This window comes from Mus pahari, chromosome 14, assembly GCF_900095145.1.
Source record: "Mus pahari chromosome 14, PAHARI_EIJ_v1.1, whole genome shotgun sequence".
In the NCBI taxonomy this organism is placed as follows: domain Eukaryota; kingdom Metazoa; phylum Chordata; class Mammalia; order Rodentia; family Muridae; genus Mus; species Mus pahari.
The window spans coordinates 2496703-2510712 of NC_034603.1; the positions used below are offsets into that span (position 1 = coordinate 2496703).

The 14010-nt window shown below is 42.9% G+C and overlaps 1 protein-coding gene across 1 annotated transcript in view; it reads right to left on the reverse strand.

Annotated features, from left to right (window-relative positions):
* Positions 1 to 459: 459 nt before the first annotated feature.
* Positions 460 to 14010, reverse strand: part of Gabrp (gamma-aminobutyric acid type A receptor pi subunit) — a 21723-nt gene continuing 8172 nt past the window's right edge. The window contains exons 5-9 of the mRNA XM_029546238.1: positions 11877 to 11959; positions 5911 to 6048; positions 3668 to 3820; positions 2782 to 2969; positions 460 to 1346 (exon numbers count right to left, since the gene is read on the reverse strand). Coding sequence (XP_029402098.1) covers positions 1047 to 1346; positions 2782 to 2969; positions 3668 to 3820; positions 5911 to 6048; positions 11877 to 11959 — 862 coding nt within the window. The 3' untranslated portion in view covers positions 460 to 1046. The remainder of the gene's footprint in view (positions 1347 to 2781; positions 2970 to 3667; positions 3821 to 5910; positions 6049 to 11876; positions 11960 to 14010) is intronic.

Below are 14010 nucleotides of genomic sequence, written 5' to 3' on the forward strand. Positions count from 1 at the left end.
GTGTCCGGGTAGTGCAGCTTCTTATCTAGTAGACATCACTCCTGCCTAGTCACTGGAGCACAGGGATAAAAGCCCCTCCTGGAAGGAGGTAGGGCCTTTGCCACCAGCAAAATGTTCCCCAGCATCTGTCAACAGGTCAGCAGAGATGACAGGCTGACAGAGCACTCTCTGGTCTAATTGGTACCTAGCCAGTGTGTGAGTAAAGGTGGCTAGCTAGTAGACTTGGCCCAGCAAGTCTTCATGGACGCATTCTGTATTAGGAATCCTAGAACAAGTTTCAAAACTTCCTCCTGTTTTCCTGATGTGGAAAAGGGGCTTTTACATAGTTTAGGACTAAGGTGTATAAAGACAAAATAATAAGATACGTAGAAAAGCGGCATAAAGCCCTGGACTCCAAAGGGTTTATGGGTTTTTTTTTTGTTTTTTGTTTTTGTTTTGTTTTGTTTTGTTTTTAGTTTATTGATCCACTTATTTTATTCATTTACATCTGATTTGTCAATAATAGGATGTAATAGAATTTGGGGACAATTTTTCTGTGGTATTAAATAACACTAAGAACCCATCTGGTATTAGGTTGATGAAGCAAGGTAACCACCAGTGAATTGACACAAACCCACATTTCATATTTCAAGGAAAAACAAAAATTAGAAAACACTGCTCCTTAAATAGGCAAGAGAGCATCTTATAAGGACCACAGAGATTTAATCAGTAGAACTATGAATTCTTTAGAAAATAAACCCCTTAATATATGTATATATCTTCTTCCCACATTTTTATGGAGTGAATGCAGACCAGGGATCCAGAGAGCAAATAGCCCTGAGTAGGTTTGCAGTCTTGGGTTCTGTGGGGGGTATTCTGTCCAAAAATTGAAGAAGAAAAGGGTTGTCTTATAATGACTCTATTATAGAATCTGGTTACACTAGGGCTTCTACACAACTTAGAATACTTGTTACATCAGCCCATTTGTAGCTTTCTAAGCTGAAGTGCACACACATGTCCTAGAATACCCTTAACCTCATTATGCTATGTAAGAGTTCAATGGCATCTCAAAAATACATGTAGTATGCCCAGTAAAATACATTGGCCAACATAAAAATCAAAGGAAATAGTAGTTTGGAGTATCGATCCACATTGCTGGGGTTTTGAATTGTGAAATAATCAATGATTCTGCCGATCTTCTCTCGGAAGACAAACTTAAACTTGTCGCTGGCTTTCATTGTCAAGTCACTATAGTTGACATTGTCACCAGAGATTTCAATGCTGGCAAAGCTAATCTTCCGTTTAAAGCTGGAGATGGAGCTGTTGATGATGTTGGTGATGTTGACTTCTGAGTCCTTCGCTGGCCCCTGGTTTATAGACAATAGTTAGATCAGAAGACAGGAGACAGTGAAGTACACAGATGGTATGGTGAAGAACAGTGTGTGGTGAAGATACTATACCTGGGCCTAAATCTTAGTCTGTTATCATTTAAAATTTTCGTACCTAGGTCCCTTGAAGGTGTGATTTCCTTGTTTGAAACATGCTAATGATATGAATTGTTCCTTTGTGAGACTGAGGGGAAGATTAAGTGGCATAAAACTGTGTAATGTACCTAGTAGGTATTTGGTAAATTTCTAGTCTGTTCCAGAGAGAAGAGATTCTTAGAGATAATGTAAACTCAATGTGTCATGTAATCTTTGTTACACACAAATTCCCCTGCAAATCAGGGGAATTTCCACTAGTCAACAAGGTACAGATAGCAGACAATTTGAGATCTTGGCTGAGTTGCTTTACCACTTTGGTATCATTTTACTTAGTTTTGGGATACTCAGATGTGAAGAATACAGCATATAACCCATAGTGCATCTGTTATTACATGCATACACATGAGGGGACATACTGGTGTCTTCTGGAGAAGATCTTGGGAATTCTCCAACCTTCACCTGTCAATCTAGTAAATCTGGATCGGTGTGTGTTATTAGGGAAGTCTACATGGAAGAAAACACATGAAATTGCACTCTGCACTTGGTGGTAACAATGCTCTTTGTCTTTGGTGCTTGGATTGGTCACAACAACCAAACACTATAACAAAGCCACTGGTTCTTCTGGTTGCATCTTCACTATTAGATGCTGTGATCCTAGCACACTACTTAAGGTGACACTTTTCTCAATCAGATCCCTATTATTTTTGTTTGTTTGTGTGTATGAGCTTCGGTACATTAATCTCTATTAAATTTAGACTCCAAATAACCCCAGGATCTGGTAGAGCTCTAAAGAGTAACAGTTAATGGTGTGTCCTGTTGCTTACTGTGTGAGGAAAACAATCCATCACACTGGAGCAAAGAGGTTTTGAGTTACACTGACAACTCTACTCTCCTTGTCTCTGGGATTTTGTTACAAAGTAATTTCTCCCATATTTTTTTTTGATAACCTGATACTTGTATAATTTAAGAATATAAAATGGCATCACAAGAATTAAGTAGCAACTATACATTAATCCAAAGAGTGTGAACATCTAAGCATGTCTACTTTAATATTGTTTTCTTCTTCTATAGATGCTTATTCTTATACTTTCATGTTGCATATGAATAATAGTTTCCTCTAAAAAATTAAAGTCTGATATCCTATTTTACTGGGTAAAAAGAACAACCTAGGTCAAGGGGCACCATGACTTCCAAATGTGCCCACCTTAGTGGGGATAAGATCCATCAGAACAAAGGGAATCAAACCCGGATCATCTCCTCAGAGCAGTCCATACCCGTCCAAGTGATGGGTCAGAGGCCACGCCCTCAAAATCCTTACCCTATCTTTGACTGCCATCTGCTGTAAGGAGCTGTAGTGAGCAACTGCATACTCCAGTAAGGCCCCAAACACGAAGCTGAAGCAGATGCCCAGGTACACATCAATGGCCTTTATGAAGCAATTGGTGTTGGGTAGGGATGTGCGGGAGCCGATCATCAGTGTTGTCATGGATAACACTGTTGTCACTCCTGAAAAACAAGTAGGCATGTTCCATGCGGGTGTTCCATGAACACCTTCCCCCACTACCCTGCCCCAACCTCAATCATCTGGCTGGTTGGTTCCACTCAGAAGCAAGATGAGGGTAGGACTCGGGAAAAGTATAGATCTCATTTTAAAAAGTCTGTGATCTGGAATTGAGTTGATTTATTCATCTTGAACAGAAACGGAAGTGACATAGCTTTCTAAATATGACATCTCCTGTCTTCTCTTAGAGATGGATGGCCAATCTGTACTCACAACAGACTGCTCACAAGCGCATCTAGAAAACACATTTAAGAAGACAATCCTCCTGACACCACCTTTCTATCTCTGTGGCCATTCTTCTCTCTGTGCAAAGGCATTTCCCAAGATCCTACCTCTTCTTTTTTTTTTTTTTAAAGATTTATTTATTTATTTATTATGTGTAAGTACACTGTAGCTGTATTCAGACACTCCAGAAGAGGGTGTCAGATCTTGTTACGGATGGTTATGAGCCACCATGTGGTTGCTGGGATTTGAACTCTGGACCTTCGGAAGAGCAGTCGGGTGCTCTTACCCGCTGAGCCATCTCACCAGCCCCAATCCTACCTCTTCTAATGGCCCCCAGCTGTCAATGAAAATACTGATAGAATTTCAAAGAGCACCTGATTCTCCTAGTTCTTAGAAATCGCCTGCAGAAGCTGCTTACCAATACAGGTTCTCGCAGGAACTGAATCGAGGGAGATCCAAAAGGAGAGCCAGGATAGCACCACCAGGAAGGTGGAAGGGACATAGGTCTCCAGAATGAAATACAGGACGTTCCTCCGAAGCTCAAACTGCAAAACCAATCTCGTATAGTTTCCTAAGAGTGCGAGCAAGAGATAAGAAAGTGTGTCTGTTCATGCAGAAGAACCTGCCCTATGAGATGCTTAATGAAATCACAATCACGCAACGTACAACTTCTGGTACCAAAATCTAGTCAACTGTGAACTGCCATTCTGGTTACCACAAAGGACCTTAACATTGCCTGGCATGGGATTTACAGGGCTGCTGTTACCTAAACCCCACACTCATGTTCTTTTCCTTATGTTTTTCTTGTTTTTTTTTTTTTAAGGGATTTTTTTGAATTATTTATTTATTATACGTAAGTACACTGTAGCTGTCTTCAGACACTCCAGAAGAGGGCATCAGATCTTGTTACAGATGGCTATGAGCCATCATGTGGTTGCTGGGATTTGAACTCCGGACCTACGGAAGATCGGTCGGGTGCTCTTACCCACTGAGCCATCTCACCAGCCCTTTTTTTGGTTTTTCGAGACAAGGTTTCTCTGTATAGCCTTGGCTGTCCTGGAACTCACTCTGTAGACCAGGTTGGCCTTGAACTCAGAAATCCGCCTGCCTCTACCTCCCAAGTGCTGGGATTAAAAGGCATGCGCCACCACGCCCAACTATGCTTTTCTTTATTAAAGAATTCCTTCAGCATCATGAACACTGATCACTGATTTCCTTCACATCCACCTCACTAGACTGAACCCCAGGGGGCAAACCCTACGTTTCTCAGTCTTGCATTCACAAGGTAAGCTGTTAATAGACTCCTGGTTAATGAAGATTATTTAAGACAGCCCCTTGTTTTCAAGATGACTATTAAATATAGTTTAGGTTTTGTGTGTATGCATGTGTATGTGTGTGTGCAAATGCTTGTGAAGACCAGAGAGCAATCTTGGATGTTGTTCTTCAGGCACCATCTACCTTTTTGTTTGAGACAGGATATTGTCCTGGCCTGGAGCTTGCCAAGTAGGCTCGAGGGCTGGCCAGGAAGCTGCAGAGTTCTGTTGTCTTTGCCTTTCTGGTACTGGAATTACAAACGCTGTGCTCAGCCTTTTTTTTTTTTTTTTAGCTCCAGTGGGTTCCGGGGATTGAACTCAGTCTTCATGCTTACAAGGTAGGTGCATTACTGACTGAGCAATCCACCCAGCCCCTATACTTTAATTTTTGTTGACTTCGGAGGTATCATTGCAGGATCATACTTAGGAAATGACCAGTGTACACACACTACATGTGGAGATATCAATAGGCATCACCCCTTCCTGTCTTTTCTCTAGGCACAGTTTTGCCACACATATGATTTTTTTTTTCTTTTGGTTTTTTTCGAGACAGGGTTTCTCTGTATAGCCCTGACTGTCCTGGAACTCACTCTGTAGACCAGGCTGGCCTCGAACTCAGAAATCTGCCTGCCTCTGCCTCCTGAGTGCTGGGATTAAAGGCATGTGCCACCATGCCCGGCTACATTTGATTTTTTTAAGGTCATTCCTAACTTGAGCAGGAAGAACCGAGAAGAAAACATTGCTTTTTGTATATAAAATCATACCATGTAGAAAATACCCACTTAAAGCCAGCAACTCCCAGAGACCCAGCTTTGTACATGACGAATCAGTAATATCAATAACGAGGTGATCACATGGTATTGCTGCTGTCTTCTTCACCTAGGAGCACATTATTAAAGTGACCAGTGTTCTCATTAGAAACATGAGTGACTTTTATGCATGAGGGAGTGAGGGCTGCGTTTGAGCAGTCAGAAAATCCCAGAAGATGAACGGTGAAACGTCAGTGCTGGCCCTGAGGTTTACTCTCCAGCAGACCATGTCAACCCTGATGTCAACCCCGAGTGTGGCGTGTACAGAAGACTAGGTCCCGTGCCAGCTCCCTTTCCCTACTCCACAGTACTAAAGAGTTCTTGCCCTTCACAGGAATAGAGGTGTTTTGCTTGCATATATTGCAAGCGTTGGGTCCCCTAGAACTGGAGTTACAGAAAGCTGTGAGCCGTGATGTGGCTGCTAGGAATTGAACCTGGAACCTCTGGAAGAGCAGTCAGTACTCTTAACCTCTGAGCCATCCTTCCAACCCCCTCTCTAGAGAATTTTTTTATTCCGGGTGATGGCTCACAAGAGTTACCTGTCTCCTGCTGGGATACGGTGACCAGGGTGAAATACTGTTGGATGGTGTACTGAGCAAGGCGCAGGTTTTCAAGTCCACGCACTGAGTCATTCCCTCTCAGCCAGGAGAACTCCACATCATTGCCATCGTATCCCCCTGGCAAACAAGAGGGAGCCCTGGTCAGTGCAAGGATGCTGCAGACTGAGCTGATCTGGGAAATGCTACAGTGGAGACCAGCAAGACTTCTCTCCTGGTGGAATTAAGTCTAAAGGAGCATACCACGCAAAAGTTGGCAAGGATTCTCAAGCACTGAGAAATGAAATCCTTTGCTATGACCATTTTTTCTTTGGTTGAGAAGCAATTCTATTATAAGCATTGTTCAAACCTGGTGGATGATAAAAATGGCTTCTTTCGCTACCGAATGACACTTACAAAACATATGATCACAGAGACCCATGTTAGAGTCTGCCTTTCAGGGCAGTCTAAGCTTTGATAATGTTGTCTGGGACTTCAAAAGTGGTCTATTCATATTTCCCATTAGTATAAATGCAAAACTAAAACAGTCTGTTACCAGCCACTTCATATTTGTCAATATTTGCTTTTGAAAAATGTTAGCTTTACTGGTATCCGTTGATGGTACTGATAAGTTACCTTTTATGAGCCCTTACACAACACACAACACATCTTTCATGATCTCACAATCCTGTAAGATAGACATCTCTGTGTTTCTTCAGATTTAAGATGGACTTTCGTTTTTACATGTCTGAAATTGTAATTGATCCTACTATTAGTTTATGTGTGTGAAGCGGAGCTTGCAATGTCTCCTAAAAATATGCTTATTCACTAAATATTGTACCTTAGACTTGAAGAATCATTTGCCCACTATAAGGGAAAACTCTCGGATTCTAAGGGGTTTCTTAACTCTCTCAGGATACAGACAAGCAAGAGACAAAACTCAGTGCTGTGCCTTGCTCAGGAAAGTGTAATCTCAAAGCTCATGGATGGTGGTACAATAATTTCAGTATCTATTACTTAGCAAGCAGTTTCTGGGAACCTTGCAACACCGTCCTCTCTACTTCCGGTTGGGAAGATGTATGCATAGTTAATAAGCACAGAAAAGAGACCTAACCTCACCAGTCACTAGGAACGGCAAAGCAAAACCACACAGTACTTCATTCTCCTTAAGACAGCAGTGATAGGGACAAGAAGAGGAAAACATTGAGGATATTGACAAGCTCAAACATTGTGGGTTGGAGTGTAAGATATGCAACCACTTTTGCGAAACAAAGTGCCTAAAATCCCAAATCATAAGGGTATCATTTGAATCAGAACAGTATCCCTAGGTTATTTACATAAGGGGAATAAAGTGCCAGAAAGACTTGCACAGAATGTGGAAGCTTTTGGGGCCACTTGGCAGGAATTTGATATCAGACCAGGACAAAGACTTAAGCTCAAGGTGGGAATGGGATTTGGGTTAGGATTCAGGAAATAGGCTCAGATGAAGAATATTGACATTTAAGTTAATGCAAAGCTCAGAGCAGGCTCAGCAGAGGCACGTGTGGCAGTCCTTTTGTCTTGTCCATCCTGATTGGTGTTTACAGGATTTTGTTTATTGCCTTGCTTGCTCCTTGACCCATAAATGATCTTATTATTTTGCATGTACTGAAAGTGGTATAAAAACAGACTGGAAAAAAATAAACTCACTTTAGCCTCAGAACTGCCTGGGGTCATAGTACAGTGTTGTCTAATTGTTTTTTGTTTGTTTGTTTGTTTGTTTTCTTCTTTCATTTTAATCCTTGCTCCTGCCCTGGAGAACCCATTGACTGACTGAGCTGGCTTGGTCAACAGATGTGTTCATGGCAGCATTAGCTACAGTGGTCAGATGTGAGAATAACCCAAGAGCCCATTCACTGAAAAGCTGGAAAGAAATAGTACTAAGCAATCAAAGGGAATGAATTACTGATAACAGGTCACTGCATTCTATGAAAAACACCAGACACAAAATGGAGTGTATCGTTTTGGTCTTAGTTATATGAACTGTTCAGGAGAGAAAACTTTGTAGCAGGAGAGTGTAAGTCAGTGGTACCTGGAGGTGATGGAAGGTAACTAGGCACAAGGGACCTCTGGAGGTGACAGGAATGCTCCATCAATGCAACCTAGCAATGGCTATAAACACTGGTAATTTTACTGAAAACTTTGGGCACCAAATAAATTAAAAATGGGTGAATTTATCTGGGCAGTGGTGGTGCACACCTTGAATCTCAAAACTAGAGAGGCAGAGGCAGGCAGATTGAAGCCATCCTGGTCTACAGAGCAAGTTCTAGGACAGCCAAAGATACACAAAGAACCCCCCCATCAAAAAAAAAAGTGAATTTTATGGTGCATAAATTATAGACCAATAAACCTGATTAATGGAAGATGATTGAACAAGCCTGGTCCTGTTACTTTTTCCATTCCAATGATTAAGAAGCTGAGACTCAGAGGGGGTCGTTAGCTAACGTCATACAACTGGTGATATTGCCCACCCGTGGCCATAAACACAGGCCATAAACACAAACATCTTCCTTCATTGCTTCAAAGGTTACTGAGATATGATGCTGGTGTTGGGACCAACACTGTGCTAAGAAGCATCGTTATGGAGTCAGTATCTGGTAGACATTATCTTGTGACATCTGAGCTCCATGAGGACTTCATGGAGCTGTGCTTTTTCCTTTGGAACCATCCAAAACTGAATGGAAGCTAGCCACAGAAATTAGGCTGGAACCTCAGAGGGCTGAAGGCAGCTCTCAGGAGGTGGAGAGTGCAATTCCTGCCTGGGTGCTTGATTTCACCCTCAGGAGAGACTCCCAGTTTCTTTCCTCCCTCCCTCCCTCCCTCCCTCCCTCCCTCCCTCCCTTATTTCTTTCTTCCTTTCTCCCTTTCTCCCTTTCTTCCTTTCTTTTTTCGAGACAGGGTTTCTCTGTGTAGCCCTGGCTGTCCTGGAATTCATTCTGTAGACCAGGCTGGCCTCGAATTCAGAAATCTGCCTGCCTCCCAATTGCTGAGATTACAGGCATTCGCCACCACTGCCCGGCTAGACTCACAGTTTCTATTTACTACCATCTTTCGTCCCTGAGTGAATGTGGGCGATTAAGATTGTGTGTGTATCTTACTGAGGTTTTTTGTTTTTGTTTTTTGTTTGTTTGTTTTTTTATACCTAAATGCCTGCTAACAAGCATTTTGGGAAGTGTCCTCTGTTCCTTGGGGATGGTGTCTGTACATGCAGAGTGCTGAAGTTTCCTGGAGAATCTTGCTCCTGGGATTTGGGATGAGCCCAGTCATGAGCCCTACATGGAAGGCATTTATTTCTCCTGTGCTGCATGGGAATGGCTTTTCTTCTTGACAACCTCAAGTCGTCTCTGCCACCAAATGACTGCATTGCTTCAAGAAGGGTTTGCATGCACTGAATCAATAGAATAGTTAATCTGCTGTAGCCTTTAATTAAATGTGTACATCTGAAAAATGGCTTCTTCTCATAATGGTTCTTCTCTCCTGGAGTTGCCCACTTGTGCCCTTATGTGTAGAGTACCCAGTGGTCCCCAAGGCTTGCCTGAAGTTGTTTTCTACTTTGATGCCTTAATGAGTCACATCAGTGGCATTACTTCCCTAACATAGGTGCCCAAACCTGGTGGCTATTCAGAGAAGCTTATTAAGGAACAAGGGAGACTGTTTTATCAATCCCAAGGAATTGATTTGACCTAAACCCACTTAGTGTGAACCCACATTTTCCATTTTAGGAAATTCCTAGGTTATAATTTAGATGCCTCATTTACTCTCGGCGCTCTATGAAGCTTTACATACATCAAGTAAGTTCTTTTACATGCTGGAGGCAGTTGCATCATCATTGTCAGTGATTTGAGTTGAGTATTTGGCTTTTCTGCCCTAGTGCTGGGGACTGAGCCAGGGCCTTTCCCATGCTAGGCAGTCTTCCCACCCCCGCCACGCACCTGACCCCTCTTTGTGCTCCTTACTAACCTTTGCTATTCCTTTGTTCCTGTGGTTCTGTGCCCTGCTTTTTGTCTTCTCAGCTAGCTGGAATGGACCCCTCCTCTGATTTCCGATGGCACTTCCTTCTGGGCATCTCTGACCCATACCAGGTTCCCATGGTGACATTACCTTTCCGGTTATCACTCAGTCTTTCAGAATTATTTTAAGTCCTGTGCTCTCTGTAAGGAGATGGACTTCTTGAAGACAGGTGAAATATTTTATCTTTGGATTGCAAGCATTCGCCACCGTGTTTAACAGAGACAGGCGAGCAGTTGTTGAATGGATGGACTAACAGAAGATAGGCAGATGGGACCCAATCAGCCATCCACATTAGCCGGTGACTTTAGTGGGAAAATATGTGGAACTGAAGTATTAGACAGAGTTAAAATATTTTCCTTAAAACACAGAGGAAAAGAAAACACTGGCCTTGGTCCTAAGGAACCAAAGAGAGGAAACTGGGTCTGCTGTCTGATAGTCACGCTGTAGTTCAGCTTACTGTTTGGGAGGATTTGGGACTCCCAAACAATCATCACATGGTCCCTCAGTCTGGGAAATACGGTGATTATCAATGCATATTAGAAAAACCTAGAGATCCCACACAATTCCTTAAAAACCACTTAATGGCATACACTGGGAAAATGTATACCCCAGTTCACAAACAAGCCAGGGTAACACAATCCCCGTGGGTTTTGCTGGCCAGTAGAAGAGTCCTTGGAATTGTCCTGTCCCCTCTACCTGGGCTCCAGCCCCAGTGTTTCTGCTTCTCGGATTCCTTTAGAGTCTTAATTTGTGTAATCATAAGGTAAGAAAACAACACTTGCAGGTTGTTTGGAAGCTGCCCGTGGCAGTGCCTGGCACGTGGACGCAATGATACCTATCAGGGAATGGGCTCTATTAGTATTATTATTTTCATGGTTGTAAATGGAAATGTGGTTTGGTCACGGTGACCAGGACAAAGTCAGAGTGGGATTATCACATTAACTGTTCTTCCTACCATCCTTTTTCAACTAGCTTCCCTACTTCCTCTGCAGTTGCATAGTAAGGAATGGCGGGAGGCTGCAGTGAATTTCCATTAGGACAAGGAAAAGAAAGCTTTTGAGGCCTCTGGCAGCCTGAAGGGAACTAGGCATATTTAGTAACAAATGGAAAGGGGGTTAATGACGCCCAGGACTTCTGCATCAGTTTCTATAGGGATCTAGGGTTGATTTGGTTCTGGTAGAACAAAAGTGGTTATGTGGACAAAGGCTATAGCCATTGAATGATTCACCGGGAGTCATAGACTCTCTGAGGATAAGTAGCCTGTGAGATGACATTAACTAAAATACTATAGGATCTCAATATCTAGCTTAGATCCGTTTTCATCGAGAAGTTTTCTATAAAATAGAAATACTCATGAAGCAAGTTCTATGGTTGTGTATGTCTGGGAGATGATACACTTCTGGGAATTTGACAGGGAATTAGCTCTTGGAGGCTCCTAAAAGTTCTGCAGCGATGAAGAATGTTATTATTTTAGGCTTTGTAGACCATGCAGTGTAGTCTCTATCCCAAATGCTCAGTTCTGTTATAACAGTGTGACACCTGCAAATGACCGGTCATCTCTCTCTGCAATGCAACTGCTTTTCCAGCAATGGGTTATGGGCCAGATTTGGCAGATGAATTCAGTTTGCTGACCATGACCCACCTACACTATCAGCTATGTTACAGCGCCTTCTTCCCTCATCTCTCTACTCACGGCTGGAGATATGTGGTACTAATGCACAACAGTTCTCCCTCAAAGATACAATGTTGCAGTTTGCCTTTGAGCAGAATCTGACTATCTCTGGAATTATTGGCTGAACAGCTCAATCCATTATGGATCAAAGACAGGTCATTGATATAGAATATTTTACAAAAAAAAAAAAAAAGATGGAAGTCACCCAGGAAAGTCATCTGGGGCCTTCTCCAGGATGTATACTCACAACTTTCTAGCTGCAACTTGCAGGTCTGTGTGTCCATGGGGTATTTAGACAGATCCATGTTGCATGTAACTGTTGTTGTGATTCTAAAAAAAAAGAAAAATAAAAGAAAAACAAACAAATAAGCGGGCTCACAAAGAGTGCTGTCAGGAGAGCAAGTTCACATTTCTTTTGGAGGTCTGCCCTAAAACAAGGTTTGTTCAGACTCTTCTGGGAACATGTGGCTTGGAGCCTGCACCCAAGCATTCCTGAGGTTTTTCCATGCTCAGGAACATACATTGGATTCAGTGAAAACTAGATGCAGACTGGAAGAATGCTGACAGCTCAGAGGCAAAACACCCACAACGTGACAGGACACACTCATTAGCTTTAGTCCATTTATTTTATGCGTATAAGGACATTGGGTCCTCTGGAACTAGAGCTAGGAATGGTTGTGAGCCACCACGTGGGCGTTGGCACTCAAATCTGGGTCCTCTGGCAGGGCAACAAGGGCTGAGCTATCGCTCCAGCATCTGGGGATGCTTTTTCAAATTCAAATGAACTTTTCTTTCATATAATGTATTTTGATCGCATTCTTTCCTTCTTTAGTTCCTACCCACTCAACCTCACATTCTCATTCTCTCTTAAAAACAAACAAAAACAAAACAAACAAACAAAACCCCTCTCAAACCAACCAACACCAAAATGACAACAGGAAAGCACCCACAGGTAAACCCAACCCAAACAGAGCGCGTGGGGCCTGTATTGCATGGGCTAGTTACTCCCAAGCACGAGGCCTGCTCTGGGGTACATACGATTGCCATATCCAGCGTCACTGCACTGGAGAAATGACCTTTTCCCTCACCCAGCAGCTGACAAATAGCTTCCTGGTTAGGGTGGGAACTTGGCGAACACTTCCTCTTCCTGGGGATGCTTTTGAGCTTAGGTTTGCAGTGTAAGCTTCATGATAACCCTTTGTAGGGCTGGAACAGTGATCACTGGATTTGCTTACACTCCAAGGATTTCAATCCTTGATGGCATCGAAATATAGAGAAATCAGAGGACACCAGCTACTACAGCTCACAGCTCCTGGGCTCACCTAAGTGTGCTCAACTAATATAGTGACGTCCTCACAGTGGAGTTTTAAAAGGCAGGCTGTTATCTTCCTTTTTAATATCCACACATTTTTACCAGATTTATTAAGTACAGTGCTGGGTACTGTAGAGGCAGATTTGTTCATGGCCCAGTATTCAACTTGATGGCGTTCTACATCCCCTTAAGGGAGGCAGAGAAAAACTGGTTGCTTACTGCAAACCAGTCTCTGTACCTAGGGTGTCACATGCATTAATCCTTTGAATAGTTCTCTATAAGAACTGCTATTACTTTTGTTTAGTTGTTGGGGAACCTGAAGCTCAGAAGGTCTAGTAACTTGCCTACATTCGCAGAGCTGTTTAGGACAGGAGTATTGTGGCAAGTTCCTTGTCAACTGTGATTCATTGGTAACTGTGCTATATGCTGTAACACACAGCAGAGGCATACCCCCAGGTACCCAAGTGTACATACACACACTGTGTGCAAACAGGTTCCCATGGAAGCCTGGAAAAAAGGCAGATTGGAAATCAAAGGAGAGTTTGGCTTCTTAAAAGAGGGACTGGGGTTATGGCTGGTCTCCGTAAACCTCAGGGTTGCTGAGGCCTGCCCAGAAATGCTGTTTATCTGTTCGCTCCGTCCTTGGTTTATAACTTCAGGTCCTTCTTGTGACTAAAGGTCGGTCCATTCATATTTACGACTTGATCTGCTCCCCAAGGACTCAGAAAGTCCAACTGTGCACAGCCTCCGCACAGGATAAATCATTTGTGTAGGCTGCCTTACACATCTCCCAAAGCCTCATTCCTGTTCCAACCATTGAGGGGAATCCATGAGATGGAAGGAACGTTAGTTAGGTCTTGGCAATTTGGAGAGGCAGCCTGTAGCTGCAAGTAGGTAGAGTCTTTGGCATTCACACCTTGCTTCTTTGTACAAACATGTCTCAGACACGCAGAGAAAGACAAATTCCTAACATAGACTTTCTCTGCTCGCTCATCTCTTCCTTGTCTTCCCTCCCTCCTCTTCTCCTTCTTCTTCTCCTCCTCCTCCTCCTCCTCCTCCTCCTCCTCCT